The sequence below is a fragment of the Poecile atricapillus genome, chromosome 1, assembly GCF_030490865.1.
Source record: "Poecile atricapillus isolate bPoeAtr1 chromosome 1, bPoeAtr1.hap1, whole genome shotgun sequence".
NCBI classification, from domain to species: domain Eukaryota; kingdom Metazoa; phylum Chordata; class Aves; order Passeriformes; family Paridae; genus Poecile; species Poecile atricapillus.
In genome coordinates, this window is record NC_081249.1 from 142,103,005 (window position 1) to 142,120,290 (window position 17,286).

General features: G+C 39.6%; 1 protein-coding gene across 18 annotated transcripts in view; it reads right to left on the minus strand.

The window, feature by feature from the left end:
- The window catches only part of MADD (MAP kinase activating death domain), a 69,383-nt gene that overhangs the window by 24,481 nt on the left and 27,616 nt on the right, over positions 1 to 17,286 (minus strand). For 3 of the 18 annotated variants that reach the window (XM_058829626.1, XM_058829617.1, XM_058829619.1), the window contains exons 12-22: positions 17,000 to 17,106; positions 15,960 to 16,153; positions 15,046 to 15,377; positions 14,270 to 14,409; positions 12,943 to 13,044; positions 10,982 to 11,041; positions 10,420 to 10,522; positions 9,186 to 9,372; positions 8,866 to 9,016; positions 6,272 to 6,478; positions 1,424 to 1,477 (exon numbers count right to left, since the gene is read on the minus strand). In XM_058829626.1, coding sequence (XP_058685609.1) covers positions 1,424 to 1,477; positions 6,272 to 6,478; positions 8,866 to 9,016; positions 9,186 to 9,372; positions 10,420 to 10,522; positions 10,982 to 11,041; positions 12,943 to 13,044; positions 14,270 to 14,409; positions 15,046 to 15,377; positions 15,960 to 16,153; positions 17,000 to 17,106 — 1,637 coding nt within the window. The remainder of the gene's footprint in view (positions 1 to 1,423; positions 1,478 to 6,271; positions 6,479 to 8,865; positions 9,017 to 9,185; positions 9,373 to 10,419; positions 10,523 to 10,981; positions 11,042 to 12,942; positions 13,045 to 14,269; positions 14,410 to 15,045; positions 15,378 to 15,959; positions 16,154 to 16,999; positions 17,107 to 17,286) is intronic. The other 15 variants (XM_058829634.1, XM_058829627.1, XM_058829632.1 and 12 more) reach the window with 11 other exon arrangements.

Consider the following 17,286-nt stretch of genomic DNA (forward strand, 5'->3'; position numbering starts at 1 on the left):
GTTTTGTATCTTATTGCTACAGCAGTAACACAAAATTTCAGCTGTGTGTTTTAAGTAATTGAGGAGTTTCCTGTCACAACACAAAAGTCAGGCATGTTTCTGGCAGTTTGACTTTTAAAGGAATTGAAATTGACTGAAGCAGTTCAGATATTTGAGGACTGTGACTGAGTTTAAGGAGCACAATAGCCACAATTACATCGTTGTCACTGTCAATTTACAGGCACTTAAAAACCTCAATTCCCCTTCTTTATGGAGCCATATGTCTAATACACATGGAACACTAAAACCTCTATCCCTCCCAATGTAGGCACCTACCTGAAAGGCTCAATTTGGGAGAGCAGGTGTGTGCATGTGCTATGTTTGTTTCACACACCCCTACCTCAGCAGATAGCAATTCACACTTGAGTAGAGTACGCTGTACTGCAGAGGTGCCCCACTCACCCCACTGTCTCTGAACTAACTCCAGAACTTAACAGAAGGATTTAACTGAGGTAAGTAAACCCAGGCCTGGCCAGAGGAATCTTCACTCATTCATCTTAGCTATCAATCCTTCCCAAACTGCAGTCTGAATAGGCAGCATCAGCTCTGCAAAGTACAAACTAAGCTTATGGTTAGGAACCACCTACCACGACATGGTTGTTACAAATTGGCTGTTGTCCTCATGTGATATGTCCCTATTTACAACAGTGACAACCAAAAGAGCAAAACCTGGTATTGCACCTGCAGAGTATATATATTCAATATTTTTTTTCATTATCATATTTCAATAGATGTTCAGATTTGTGTAGATTTAGATTATTATTTAGACTCTGCAACAGCCTCAAACTATTTCACTCCTTCTTTACCAAGGGATATGAAAAACAAAATCAAGTTGATTCCTTATCATGAGGTTATTTTCTAGAAGCCATCACTAAATACAATTCTTCACATACACCTTCTCTCTCCCACTCAGAAGTATTTCTTGTTGCAGACTGACTGCTCATGGCTGATGCCAGTTAAAATTTGCCATCCCACGGCTTGAAGAAACAGGAATTCTTCATTCTGGTAACATTTAATTAATCAACATATCCATATCAACAACTTGTTAAACAAGTTTTAACTTTTAAGGAAGGAGATCTTAAAACACTTCCATATTTATCTGATTGGTGAGGATGCAGAACACCTGCTTCCTCTTCTTTGAAGGCAATATTTGGGGGAGGAAAAAAGAAAGGAAAAAAAAAAAAAAAGAAGAGATATTTGAACACAATTTCCTCAGGGCAAACAGATCTGTTTGGTCTCTTCAATGGAGACTTTCTTGATAGATTTTGCTCTTGTGAGTATAAAACCGGTGTGCCATAGATGCAAGCTCACCCTGCACCTGGGGAGTTGGCAGTTATGGGGAGGCTGGAGGAGTCAGTTTCTACATTTTTTTTAATTTCCTTACTCGTTTTTTCCAAAGATTTTTGCTTTTTCACTTCCTGGTGCTTGTTCCACAATTCTACCCAAGATGCATTGAAAGCAGGAGAGAAAGAGAAACAGTCAGCGGCTGGTCAGACAGGTGAAAATGGGGGAAAAATTTCAAACAAAAACCCCACCCCTTCACCTCAAAACAAAAAACCAAAAAAAACCAAAAAAAGAAAAAAAAGGAAAAAAAAGTAGAATTTTATGACAACTACTGAGTGAAGGGTTAATTAACACCATTTCATTTTAAAAGAAATCAATTTTATGTATTGACCACTCCATCATCTCTTAGTAACAGTATTCAAACATTAGAGATGACTTCATACAGTTGTGGTGGTGCATCCCCCCTCCCCTCCTCGGGCCACTTTGACAACAACTAAGGGAAAACAGCTCTTATGAACAAATAATCACCTTTTCTAAGAAAGGGATTCAACACTCTTAGATATTTACTCCTCTAAAATGTAGGCATCACAGAAGCTCTAAATAACAGAAACATTTTAGTGTCTCTAGTTTATATCACTGAAAGGAGAAAGACACAAAAACAGCAGCAGCAGTTCCAAAAATATTGAAGTGTAGGTTAATACAATATTTAACCAATATTATATCTTATATATTATCACGAAGTTTACCCGTTATTTTTGACCTGACAACATTCTCAATAAATGCCTGGCTCTGCCTATGAACCTGTCCTATATGCAGAGCTGAACTTCTCTGCATCCACTTGCTCCAATCAGGGTATAGAGAACAGAAAAAGGTAAAGAACTAAAACGAGCAAGATACCAGATGTGCTTAATTCCCACTTCCAAAACTCAGCACTCTAATCAAGTTGACAAATTCCATAAGAGAATATACAATGCACAGACCAGCAAAACGATCTGAAGTTTTCTTAACGCTGAATTTGAAACTTAGCTCTGGGATAAAAGAGTGATGAGGCACTTGCACTTTTCTATCACTCACTTTGTTCAGCTCTCTGAAATGCAGTCACCTTTTCTGCTCAGAAACATCAGATCATTCCAGGTGCTGGCCTGTTGGCCAAAGGAGACATTACAAGCTGACATGCTGAGCTGACTCTGAGTGTTAGGCACTGTCCTCTCTCACTAGTGCCATTAAAACTGGGGACACTACAGAGGAAGACCCTCTTAGAAAAGTGGCAAAGGAAAGGAAAAAGAAGTAAAATGTTCTTTTACTGCTCTTTAAGAAAACTTCCTGAGCAATTGAAAGGTCACTAAAGTGTGTTAGAAAACCATTCAAGCCTGCAAATAGCAGAAATATGGATAAGACAGGCTCTAAATAAGTTCTATTGAGCAAAACATCCACAGAAAAAAAAAAATAAAAGGATAGGCTATAACTGTAGAGGAAGGCTCCAAAGTATTATGAAAAAAGACATCAGGAATGAGACAAATGCAAAAAGGTAGAAAAAGCTAGAAAGATAACTTCTATCTCCAGAAGTTCTAGAAGATCTCTACATCTGCTTCATGATTGATGGATGTTCCTTCAACTTTCGTAAATAGACAGATGGATAAGATAAAATTGCTGAGAGATCCAAACAGCATCCTACAGGCTTATCAAGCTGAGCACACGCTGGCACAGATAACAATCTCTATGATGGACCCAATTTGTTTGTTAAAGGGCTTTGAAAACATCTGGCCCCTTCCATCCTTAGTCTATCTGGCTTTAATTTAAAAATCACCAGTCTGAAAGCTACAACACCTGCCATTAACTTACTTTTAGCTGACTTGTCTGTTAATTTAGTGTAGAGTATATCCTAGTACATTAAAAACAAACTAGATTTTACTCTCAACTACTTAGTCAAAGAAGAAAAACAAAACTTTAAATAAACTCACAGGGCATAAAATACTACACCTATGGCTTTGTTACATGAGCCTGAATTAAATAGGACAGCAGGTCCAAAAAGGACCTGATGCAGATGAAGTATGTAGCACAATCCTTTCTGTTTAAAAAAACAGCCAAAATAAAGTGATCTGACTGGATTAAACAATTATTTAAAAACTAGTAATGGAAACTTCAATAAATACTGACATTTTCATTAACAGTTATGGAAAGTATGCAATAAACCAAACTTATGACTAACATAAAGGGGTATATTAATTAACTATCAATTTAAAAGCCACCAGTGTCCTAACAAAAAGACCTACACTACAGGTGATGACCTACACTACAGATGATGAACCCTGGAAGACAAAGAACCTGGAAGAACAGAAGTAAGCAATTGGTGAGTATGAGAAGCATCATCTTCACACTGAATTTTCTAGGTAGGAATAAGCAATCAAAGCACAGTCAAGATCAAAGTTCAGCTAGTAAAACTCCATACCACTACACCTCAGAAACAGGAAACCCTGTGAACTTCATGGCCATTATTCCTGTAGTACCAGAAAACTGCACAGATTCAGCTACCACAGATTCAGCTCTAGATGTGCGATGCAGTTCAATCACCCCACTAACATACACTTTACATAATGCTATTGCAAACAGAGCTGTACATTGTTTTATTCCATCCTTCTGAAGACTTCTCCTTCCAGTATTTCCTCCTGTATCTAGGTAAAGAGGTTAACATCCAAATTTGCATTTCATCTATACAATACCAAGATATTCATTCAAAGTTTTATTTACATATCTGCAACCTGAGGCTGCAAGTACCTTCCAAATTTCACAGAATCAAGGAACTACTGAAGTTCAAAGGAACCTGTGGACATCATCTAGTCCCTGCTTAAAGCAGGATCAACTAATGCTGCCTGCCACAGGACCATGTCCAGTCAGGTACTCACTTTCTCCACAGATGGAGAATCCACCACCTTTCCAGGCAACCTGTTCCAGTATTGGATCCTCTTCACATAAAAACATTTTTTTCCATGTTTAAATGGAACTACTTACAAATATGTTGTTAATTCAGCAACATGTAAATATTTATCAAATGTTCTTCCATAAATAAAATAGTTTGAATGACAACACCTGCATTTCACAGCCAAGCCACAACTAATACCAATCCTGTATATCTGAAGTTGTCGTATTCTGAAGTTCCCATGACAGAATATAAAGGAAGTCTAGTAAGCAAGCAGCTTTAAATTATCTCTCTGCAACACAAGAGAAACACCCTTTACTTCTAGATCACATGAGTCAGATGAACATGGAGACTACATTTTTTTTACAGCAATTTCCTAAAAAGCGACTTCCATACCAGTTCATGTTTTGTGGTGAAAGACAAAAGCAGTTAGAAAAAAATACTTCAGGGAAAACATTCAAGTCTTTTGAACTTTGGTCAGTCTAGGTAAAACCACATCCTTCTTGTAATTTAGCTCCATAAAGACAAGTGGAAATCATCATAGCATCAGAACCACCAATGAGAATGTACCTCTGCATGTCCTTGAAGAGTGAATTGTTTAAGGCTAATATTTTGGCAACAATAGTTAACATGGCATATTACATAGCACTTCTTTTGAAAAGCACTTCTTATGATGCTTCACAAACAGGAATTATCTGATCTCTATGATTTTCATTTATATGAGGCTTTAATTTCATCTAAGGGAAAGAAGCAGTCTTAGCAATCTCATCAAAAGATCTCTCTTCATTCTTTAAAAGAACACTGTCCTAGAGCCTGGTTTATTCTTAGTTGTGCCAGCAGCATACTTTCCTTTTTCTCTTCCACAAAAAAGTAATGAAATACCCAGAGCAAACCAAACAACTAACTGAAATGCTGGAAATCTGAAACTCTTTCAGCTTCCTGACAGCTTTTCAAATCAAGGGCAAGACTAGCTTCTGAGCAACTGCCTCCATAGATTACCTCTTTAGAAAAGAAAGCAAATCAAGTCAGAGGGGTTCAGTATAAGTTCAGGACTCGACAGCACCCAGCCTGCAGTTATTATGTGTGTATAAGAAAGAATGTCTGTAGTCTTGTCACTCAGCTGCTCAACACACACATTCCCTTGTCTTATGCCAAACTACACATATAAGCACCACACTTTCAGAAGATTAATCTTTCATACAGTGATTCCACATTATTTTAAAAAGGCTGTAAGAAGCAACATCTATAATTTAACATGACATATTTTTGCAGCTGACAAAAGATTTCTCATATGCTGATGGTACTTCTCATGTTTACAACCCACAGTGTTCAACCAAAGTAATTTTTTCTTTCTCCTCCACCAAAAGAGTCTGTAAAGCCCTTTTTATATAAAACAGTTCTGAAAGCCCTGCTTCAAACTTTAACCCAAGACACAGGGAAAAGCTATACCATCAAAGAGTAAGACAGGAAAATCTCTAGTGAACAGCCTAGCAGATGCTGTTTAGAAGAACACACATTGTATTTGTTATTGCATAGAAGGAAAATCCATCAGTCCTGCTCACTGAAACTGTAACACTATAACTAACATCTTTTTGGAAAACAAACAGCAGATTTTGGATCCCACTTATAACAGGACACAATCTACATAATTCACAGGTAGCCAGCAATGACAGAAAACCTTTGTTTCATGTTTCCCTTCCACAGCTGCCCTTTCTGAAGTCCTGCTGTCCCTGTTCCTCTTTTACCATTTCCCGTTGCTGGAAAACAGCAATCACAGAGCAAAAAATAAGGCTGTTTAAGGTGTAATAAAATATAGAAACAATTAAGATTAGACAACTTCTGGGAGAAAATTGCGGTGGATAGTTTATCTGAGAGTAGGGTGAAAACACATATGATTGTTCCTTGCGATCCAAGGTGTAAATGAAGCATGTTACTGTTTCAATGTAGTGTGTTAAAATGGAGAGAATGCAAACAGAACCTAATGCCAAACCAGAAGTCCCCCCTGCACTTCACATGCACCTCAATACGCACCAATGGAAGCAATAAAATTTTCTTCTTTTAGACTTCTTGTGTCAAACTCCCGTGGCCCTTTGCCCGCAGGGCTCGGTGGCTTTGGCATTAGCTGAGGTACCGGCAGCTGCGTCGCAGGTTTTGGCTCCACTCTTGGGGATGATGCAGGATCCTTGCCAACTGGAGTGACAGATCCATCTGTAGGACTTCGTTTTCTCTTCTCTGGTTCTTTACATAAAAAAAAAAACAACAGTGTTGAGAGAAAATAAATAAATAAAGAACTTGAAAGAAACACAAGGAAAAAGGAAATGAGAGCAGGAGAAGAAAGATGAGACAGATGGTCTCACCTAAATCATTAAGCCTGGCACTGAAACAGCTCAGTGCCACATTTGTTCCCATAGGTCAACATAGCTTGCTGATAGTCTGACACACTGGTGGAAACAGTAAAGGAGAAAACCAGGGTACTGTTTTAGGGATACTCAAGTATCTCATTTCTGTATATCTGAAACCTAGGAATGTTCTCTGACACAGTAACTGCAGCATCTCCTCTGCCGAACTGTGAAGAATTAAACAACTCTGCCTAAACTAACAAGAATACAATTTGTAGAAGGTAAGTAAGTACCTTTTACAGGGCAAACATGACAAATACAATCAATTTCGTGGGTAACACTAAATGAAACTTCAGTTAGGGAAAACCCAAAAAAAATGCCAACCAGATATAGCTCTTCCATCAGTCTGAGACTTCCTATAACCATATGTCCTTAAAGGCAGTTTGGATTATTTCTCTGTATCAAACCCCACACTCTGAATTACATCAAAACCTTCAGAAAAGAATAATTAAAACCAGGTTTTCCATAAAGAGCCTCCTGCACAAACTATTCCAATACCTCATGAATCTAATACTCAAAACTTCATATCCTATTACCTAAATCTGTCATACCACTAGACCTTGTGACACCTTTGTTCAATGGATTTAAGATTCTGCTATCAGTAACACCTTTCTATTTAGACAGTAATTGAAAAGAATCAACACCTAACACTCAAGAGACTAAACACTTCCATCCTTAAGAGCAAAAGTGTTCCCCAACTCCTTGTAGATCTTCTCACAAACCTCAGCTTTGCAGGGTGTGATGACCAGAACTGGGAGCACTACCTCAGTTGTGGGTCTTGTTACTGACACATCAAGACAGTAGCTGCATTCCAAATGTGTATTCACAGATACACAGTGCCCCCCTTCCCAGTTTTTATAGACACCGTAAATAGTGGGAAGGCCACACACAGCAGCAGGAGACTGCTTCCTAGGATATACCTCCCAATCCTACTATTATTGCCAACTATCCTTGTTCCTAAATACAAGTACTTAGTTTGACCATATTATAATAACTTAATCACAACCATGCTTTATTAAGATTTAGCTTACTCTAGACAAGCTCTAGATAAACTATATCCATCATATCCTGTAGGATTCCTAGTTTATTACCATATGTTAAATAATATCAATGTAAGGCCTAATCTCTATAAAACATTTCTAGAAATAAATACTAATTTCAACAAATTGAAAACAATTAAAACACACTAAACAGCTAAAATCTGATTACAAATTAAGATGTTATGCAATAATGAGAAGAGTCTTTAAAAGTTTGCACCAAATTTTGTCTGTTATGACCACCATTAGGTTACTGAAAAAACTCTACTTACCATCAAATTATGCTATTTGGTCTTCACTCTAAAACTACTGAGCTTTACATCAGCCACTCCAATTTTCCTTAGAATCAGTGTCAGACTAAAAGCTTGTAATTACCAAGATCGACCTATTCTCCACATTCAGGACTGTTCCACTAGCACAGCCTTCCTTATCTTCCTCAGCATTCTAACAGTGACTGGAAAGAAACATGGGGTGTATCTAAGCCAACTCATAAAAAATCCCTGATGCAAGACCCAGAACACCAACTATAAAGAGTTTAGTAGATGCTGCTCCTCTGCTACAATGAAATAAGTAACTTTCCATCACTTGAGATTACAGAAAAGTCAGATACTAAGCAGAGATTTAGCTTTTTGTCATCTTTTGCTTTCTTCCTTAGCATGCATTTTCTTATTTCGCATCAAGAATCAGATTCTTAAGAAACAGCTGAAAAAATAAAGAGACATTTTCAGACTTTCTTCTCCAAGAGTATTTAGTTGTATGAGAACAATTGTGTAGTGCAATGTTGTTGGTGAGATGTAAGTCTTGTATGGTTCCACATTACAAGTATCTCCCTCTCTACTGAGGTTGCCTGCAGCACCTTTCCAAGATTGTGGCTGGAACAATTTTAGCAGAAGGTCCCCATTCCCAAAATTTCCACTTCAGCTGTAGAAGTGCCAGGTTTTGTACCTCACTGAAGAGTTCCCACTTTCAATAAAATATCAGTATGACCATTATTTTGCTCTGGTCCAGTAACGTGCATAAGAAACACAAAACAGGCTTCAAGCTTCATAAGGCTTCCGTAACAATGGTACAATTCTCACCATTTTGGAAGTGCTGGAAAAGCCCTGAAATACCAAAAGGCACAAAAACAGCTACCTTCCCAAACTTGTTTGGTTCATAAATACTGTACTCTCATAAACACTTTTCTTACCTTTATTATAGTAGTGAGTATGTGCTATCTCTAGTAGGCCAAAAACACTGGCCATGCCTCCCAGGCCAGCATTTGCATATGATTGCTCCAGGCTTAACACAGTGCACTTCAGCAGATCCAGCATGCCTTTATAAACTTTGCGGCTGATCTCCTGCAATGAAATCCCCATTAGTGCTGCTATTTCAGAAATGAGAAAGTAATTCAAGAACATAAATTCCAAAACTGATGTAACATCAGCTTTTCACAATTGACAAGAACTTCCTGTGAACTGAGCCTCAGCAGACACTCAGTGTGAGGACCCTGCTGAGTTCAGCACTGACCACGTCCTGTATGACATCCTGTCGAGCATCCTCCTCTGACTGGATCGTGCGATTCAGCTTGCTCAGTACAAAGACGCGGAGCTGCTCACTCTCCAGCAGACGTCGGACTCTCTTCATGTTCAGCCAGCCAACACCTTGCCCATCAAGAACATTGTGTACCACCTCCTTCAGGAACTGCTGGTTCTCACTGACATATTTAAGAGAAGGCAGGCAAAAGTTAGTCACCCTCTGCTTCCTTTGGCTTGCATGGGAAGAGAGCTATGGCCAGGGCACACAAGAAGTACCTTTTCTATCAACAGTAGCTGACATCTAGCCCTGTTTGCTGCTAATGTAACTGCACACAGCTCAAGCTCTGTTCCATAGTTGTAGTATCAAATACTTTACTCTGTCCTTTATTTCCTATAAAAAGCCATAATCAGGCTTTCCTCTAGTTCCTCTAGGTACCACTCCACCTTTCACTTTCAAGCACCCCTCAGAATTCACAGGAATCCTTTATGCCTCAATCTTCTTCCACAGCCCCCGTGTCTGAGCTGTAGGCTTTCTTTGAAAGAGGAAGTGCAGCACTACTAATGCATTACTGCAGCAGCCTTGGCACATGGTTTGTGTGGCACATGTTTGCTCAGCTTCTTTTGCCACAGAGGGAAAGGTTAAGAAGGAAATTCTGGTGCAACCTGCTGCATTGCCCAGTCTGAACTACAGTTATTGTCCTTACTTGTCCCCCAAAGCCAGTAGATCAAAATAAATTCACTCTACCCATGACTGCTACGTAAGAAAGCGAGGAGAAAGCACAGGCAGAGGTCATGTAATGTTTACTTGCACCATTCTGAGCCCCTTCCCAAGGTTGAGAAAGGCACTTCACATGAATTTATGGAATCAAACTGCTTCATTGTACTCAGCTGATCACCCTGCACGGTGCATTAAAACTCCACTGGACTAGATCACCTTGTTCAGAACACTCAATTACAAAGAATAACTACTGAGTTAAAGTAGAAACCTAGAACATTTTGGATCTCAGACAGAAGGGGGATATATTTGGGAGCACAGAAAAATAAGCATGTGTCCCATTAACTGAAAGACATCCATACCAAATCTTCTTAGACAATAACATGTCCAGGTCTAGGACAACAGAAAAGCATTATTTAGTTTTCGACAGCTAGACTTCTTAGGAAACATTGGCCAGGTATGAGGCCACTCTAATACACTGCACACTTCAAAAGCAGGAAAAAAATATTACCTGGAATTGCTAGTTCGTCCCTGAGGTGATGGAGATTCTCTTTTCACTGTTGGGCTGTGCTTTATGACTGAAGACTTCTGATCAACAAGGGCTCGCCTGTTTCCTAAAGAGGAGAGGAAACAGAATGAGAGGAAAGGGTGGAAAGAAAACAATCTGATCCCAGCACAGTAACAAGCAACACTAAAATCGGCTAACACACCTATTCGAATTACAGGTAACAGACTTCAAACAAAATGGAAACTCCAAAAAAGCAGCAGCATATATCATATTCTAGCGTCACACATCGGCAGAAAACAGTAATGGGAGTAATGCAGAGAGAAAAAGAGAAGATGGTAATGGGAGCAAGAGGTGAGAGGCAGGAAAAGTTTGGCTGCTCTGCATGCAGTTCCACAACAAGAACCATCTTCAAATTAGTCACTGTATGTAAAAGCATAATGCATTGAGGGTGACTAGTATAGATCATGTGGTACTGGTTACCCAGCGAGAAAGGTAGCCCGAAGTCAGGCACAGGGAATGCTGGAAATTGTTACATCATGCACAGCTCATGCTGTAGGGAACCCACCTTCATTGCTTACTGGGCCAGCTTCAGTAATAATCTCCATTATAGTATTTAACCCAAATACTGGGACACAAAATATAGAATTAGTAGTGTATTGAAATATCTAAACTCCCCACTGTCAGCATCAAAAGAATCCAACTAGCAGTTTCTTCCCAGCCCTCCCTCAAAATAAAACCCAAATGACACTAGAGCAGGAAGGATGTTTGAAAGCCCAAGACCACAAGGGCCAGAATAACTTAAGAGATAGTGCTTGACTTGAAATTTGGCATCGTGGAACCAGCATATTGCATCTTCAAGGACATTATTGCATATATTGTATTTGAATGGCACTGAAAAACCATCTGCATCACCAAGGAAAAAATATCAATGGATGCGCATGAAATAAAAATTAAAAAAGAAGATGGAAAGTGGTCAAACAGCAGCAATGAAATGGAGTCCCAGCATCATTTCCCATTACAGTTAGAAACACACACTTGGCAAGAACAAGTAAATGCAGCAACTTTATACCTCTACAACAGAGACAAAAACATCTAAAAACCACTAAAGTGCCCAGTGGGAATCCCAGTGAGCCAGCATGCACATGTAAATGAACACACACACACTCTCACACACAGTTGCACATGCATAAAACAGACTGAGCTACTCCATGGAAATCCCATCCTCATATCTGCACAGTAGCATTAAAGGCCCTACAGGATTAAAATAGTCAAGAAAAGAACACCAAAGTGCAGAAGATGAGGCACAAAGCATGAATGTGGAATGGCAAACCCCATCACTGTTTTCTTCCAATGCATGGAATCAGTCATTAAGTTTACCCATGGGAAAAACCCTGACACGAAGCATGTTTCTTATCCAGTACAACTGGACATGAAAACATAACCAACTGGTAAAAGGTTGTCAAAAACAGCTGTGCAGAATCTCTGCTAGTGTTTTCACCCTACCAGTCCTGTTGCTCCTCATTTTACACACAGGGAATGATTACTTGTCTCAAAAACAAAGCCCAAAGCAGAAACACAAAATCTAGCTTTAGGTCTTTGTTTCTACAAGGTCAAAGGTCAGCAAAACATCATACCAACCTTCATCCACATCCCTTCCCAATTCCAGATTAAAGTAATCTTTACCGATAAAAGTGATGAGGAGGAAAAAATAAATGAAAAAAAAAAATCAACACATTAAAGCAAAAGCAGTAAGTTCTAATCAGATAGAATAACCCAAAAGGTAAAATAAAACCTCTCCTCAGTATAGCATCTGAAAAGGTCTCAACACTACGACACCAGTGCAAGCTCAGTCACCCCTGCAATATTACATTTGGTACAAGGATGACCAGGCTGTCTAACACCCATGGTGTGAGGGCCATTTCTCTAGTGCCCATTCAGACACGTCATCTAATGATACTGCAGACAAACAGGAGATGTTCTATGAAAAGATTGTGCACAAATGCTTGGGATTGATCTTCACTCTCACAGAACTGAAAGCATGGTTGTAACTTGATTTTCTATTCAGCAATCTGAAAAGAGGATAAACACTTTTGAAACTCACGTAATCTGCAGTCTCCATGGGAGGTTGGCATTACCCCCACTTACAAATGCAGTATCATCACTCTAATAAATTACCTAAGGCTAAGCATGAAGATAGTGACAGTACAAAAGCAGGACCTACCTCTTGGATCCCACTCTTTATACTAAGTAGTTAAAAATAAAAAAAAAAGACACTACGAATGTTGGTTTTGTTTTGTATCACTCAGCCTAGACGGGACAGTCTCCCATCTCAACATAGCCCAATTGCTGGGAAAAAGACTGACTGAGAAATATCATAACAATTAAAAATTAACTTGCTCCTTAACACAGGTACTACCCAAATGACCAAAAGGCTTCACTCCCAGGATTCCTATTAGGAATAGGACCTCAGACTGCCAAGTCACAAGAACTGAAAAGGCTGTAGAAGACAAAGGAAAAAATGGTTACCTTTCAGGCTGGGAAAGGGAGTATTCTTGTCTCTCCCAACTTTGGTTGGTAGGGCTAAGTTGGACAGACTGAAACTTGTGCTGTGGTTTCTGTACAGGCTGCCTATGACAGAAGACAAAAACAATTAAATGCCTCCTGCTCACTGCACACACCCAAAGATCCTGTAATTCACCATCTTATTTCAGACCCTTAATGATTAAGTTCTTCTTTATTACCCAAAAGTCTCACAACCATAACATGACCTCATTTGCATTGCAACCACATCTATACTCAGATGATTCTAAACAGTACAAAAACATAAGTCTTAGCATTCATGTCACAATAATTGATGTTACATCTTCAAGTCTGAAATGTAACAGTAAAACTCTTCTGTCTTCCTGCACTTAGATCACATCACCTTAGCTCTACCTTGTAGTTTGATCCTGTTTTTGGGAGCAAATGAATGACTGGGCCATGTGAGAAAACAGGATGACAGAAGATCTGCAAAACTTGTAACTCTGAAGTGAGGGCTGTGCACTGTGTCTTGTGAAACACTGTAAATCTGCCATGGAACCATGCTTTGAAATAGACGCTTTTCATTTATTAGGAAAAAACGTACATTCTTCCTGGTCCAGGCAGATCTTAAGGACACAATTATGCATCATCATCTGCTTAAGCCCGTAGACAGTCTGAAAGCATCACATTTAGATAAAGGACCTGATTAACACTTCAAGTTGTTAATTTAAAGTGTCAACATATTATTTCAATTTGTTTCTTTGTTTTTTGTAGCCTTATTTTAGTAACAGTTATTTTACCAGAAACATTAAATATACTTTCCCCAGTGGTACAAACTTCCTTCACCGCTTTTTACCGTAATGCAAGACACAAGTGGCCATGTCTTCTGTCACTCATTAAGAGATTATAGATTCATGTTCCACACCTGTGATTTTTTTTTTTTTTAAATTAAAATATAATTGAAAGTAGGCAATCAAGGAATTGAATTTAACACCTAAACATAAAACGTGGCAGCATGGAAGGCATATTACTGTAAGATTTTTTTATCAATTTCATAAAATTACACAATGCTTTGTTAAAATGAAACTGAAGAAATTTCTGATCTGTGCCCTAAAGTGCCATACAATTCAAGGGGCTAACCAAAAGTCCTTCTTACTGAAAAATACAGAAAGCAGTAGTTGTCAACAGTTGTCAGTAAGCCACTATGACTACTGGAAAGCTGGTAACAATTTGACAGCCAACTCATTCTCTTGACTAGCCATCCCTCTGCTCCATCTCTCTGTACCCTCTGATATAGTAAATAAAACCAGCTTAATGAATGCATTGTACATACTTGCAAAAGACATGATGCCCCCAAAACCTTCGCTGCTATTGTTGGAGACAGTAGAGTTTGGGGAGCTGGCCCTGGAATCTGAATCTGCATCAGAATCACTGGCCAGTTTTAAACTGTTTGGCCGGAGTAACTTCTGAGACCTTTAAAGAAATTAAGTACAATTGTTATTAGCATTCCCCCTTCCCACCCCAACACATTGTATGGTTGTGGGAGACTGATGTTGGTCTCATTCCCACCAGTTTTCACCATACTACCTGCACCTTCTGGGAAAGAAAAAAAAACCACCCAAACAGACAAGGAAAAGAAAAAAAAAAGAGAGAACTGAAACATCGCTACATTGAGGCTTTTATAGCCTTTCAGGGCATGCTGAAAACTTGTCTACAAAAGGGTACTGGCAGACTTGCAGGTGAAAGGGTTCTGGTTTGAAAAGAGTAACAAAAAACCCATTGCCACAAATAATTGCAGTATCCTTCCCCCAAAAGACAAAGATTTACCAAAACAGTTTCCAGAATCAGTACATGATATAGCAGAATGTTCTACAAAGAGCTGTTAATTCTCGTAGCTTCTACTACTTACAGAAAAGTAAGGAACTGAGGGACTAATCAAGTGCTTTTATTCAAACCAGAAGGGTTGACAGCATTTCAATATTAAATGAAAGTGATCAACAATACATCTCAGGTGCCAGAGACATTTGAGTGCACGAATGTTAAACTACATGAAGCAGACAGAAACCCCAGAAGTGTTGTACAGAAGGGCAGGAGACAAGGAGGACTCGCCTGCTTCCATTGAGATTCTGGTTAAATCTTGGGGTGTAGCTCTCTTCCTGCTCATCATCTTCATCCTCCGTAGGAAAACCATACTGTGGTTCAAAGTACGGATTGTCATATTCCCGCTTCCTCACCACCCCTTCTGAGGAGCTCATGCTGCCAGCTGCGATGTCACTCTCGCGACGATCCAAGCTTATCTTGGGAAAGCTTGCTTGCAGCGGCAAGGAAGAGAGATGGTTTGAAAATCCAGCAGCCAACTTCTCTTCTATTTCTGCTGAGTCTGCTGCCTCCTGTGGACCAGTCAAATCATTGATCTGCTCGCTAATTTGCGATACATACAACTGAAGGGCAGGACAAGAACAATTATTTCAAACTGGGAAATCTGCACAGTCCTTGCTGCTTGCTAAGGGGCCCTCACCATATCCCCACCATCTGTGTCTCTAAACTAGGATTTTATATACACTGCAGTATTTGTGCATTGTTCTAGGGACCTACTCTCCTTTAAAACAGCTCTGACTAATGTTAGCTCAGGATAATGGCTTTCCATTGCCATGTTCCCATTCTTCTTAAAAGACCACAAATTTGTGAGTTTCCCCACCCCACTCTCGGTTCCTCTAAAGACATCAGGTCTTGCCATACTCTGTAAAAGCAGTTCCTGCACTCCCAACCTGGCCCATTTCTCCCTGCTAATGCTGCATTTTTCAATGCACTGGAACTCTTTGTACAGGAATGGTCTATCCCAGCATAAGGGTACCAGCAAACCCCACCTTGCTCAGAAAGTCCAGGGTGAGCATGCAATTTAATCTGTGCATGGTGTCACAGTCCTATTAGTTTTTGCCCTTCTCAGAAAGAACCACTTGTATTTTCCCATTCTTTATATCCTAATACGCTGATCTTGAGGCTGAACTCATCTCAGTACACACATGATTCACTCCATGGATGACAGTGCTGGGGCTGCTACTGGCTGTAGTACTGGAACTTGAACGAGGCTGGTTATTCTCTTGGGAGTTCTCACTGTCCATGGTCTGTTCATCAGGCTCCCCTGAATATTCTTGAAAATCATCAAATTCCACTTCACTAGCATCACCAAGGGCTGCATGAGTCAGGGGGTCAACGTCTGCAAACACATCATTATTCATTAAACAACATTGCCTTCCTCAGCCTTTTGCCCATCTAACTAACTATCCCTAGAAAATGAGGACTGCTCAACAGAATCAACCTGCATAAAAATTTAGGTTGTAAAGGGCTTTTGGAGGTCATTCATTCCAATTCTCTCCTCAAAGTAGAAGCACCTTCAAAATTAAAGCAAGTTACTCAGGGCTTTGTCCCACTGAACTTTTGAAAGTTTTGAAGGGCTTGACATTCTACAGTGATCCTGGGAACTTCTTCAAGTACAATAACCATTAAGTTCTTTTCCTTATGTCCAAGTAGAGTTTCTTTTGTTGCAGCTTATGATTATTACCTCTTGTCCTTGGGAATGTGGGAAATGTTTTGGGACTCCTAGATTTAGTTTATTGAACGAAGTGAGTGTTTATGTAGCTTCCATATAAGCCACAGAGAATGATTTTTTCTGCCCCCCCTAGGACAGAGTAATACCTTAAAGCTAGCACTGAAGACCAACATGCAGGGGCAGGAGGGAGCTCACACTCTGCTGTCCATATTGCACAGTATTTACTACTGGCAGCAGCAGGTTGTTTCCAGATCTAGTGAACCAGTTTTGTTCAGCAGCACCTATTTCTGTTCTTCCTCTTCACAGTGTCCTTTGGAAGAAGTCGTTTATAAGCAGGAGAAATGTTCTTTTTCAGTCTACCCACACACTTTTACCTCAGAGCAAAACCACAGTGGAACAATACTTGGTTCTGATTCAGGGATTTAGGGGAGGCCTTTTTCCCAAAGTGCTGCAGATGAATTGGGAACTGGAACCTATGTGGACCTTGGGAAAGTAAAAGCAAAAGTTACTCACTTGGCGTATCACCATTAATGTCACATTTCATCATCTCACTGACAAAGTCACCAAGGGAGGAGTAGGAGGAACTTGAATCGTCATAGTCGACACTGTCACTGCCACTGCCACAACAGGTGAGAGAGAGAGATGAGTGGCAGCATCAAAGCAACAGCAGGCTCTGACACTTTAAGGATGTGAATCAGCATTGTTTTCATGGATCTCCTAAAAATCTCATATTATAGTAGCTGTAAACAAATTCCAGGGGCCAGCTTCATGAAAGATAAGAGCAAAAAACTTAACTTCCA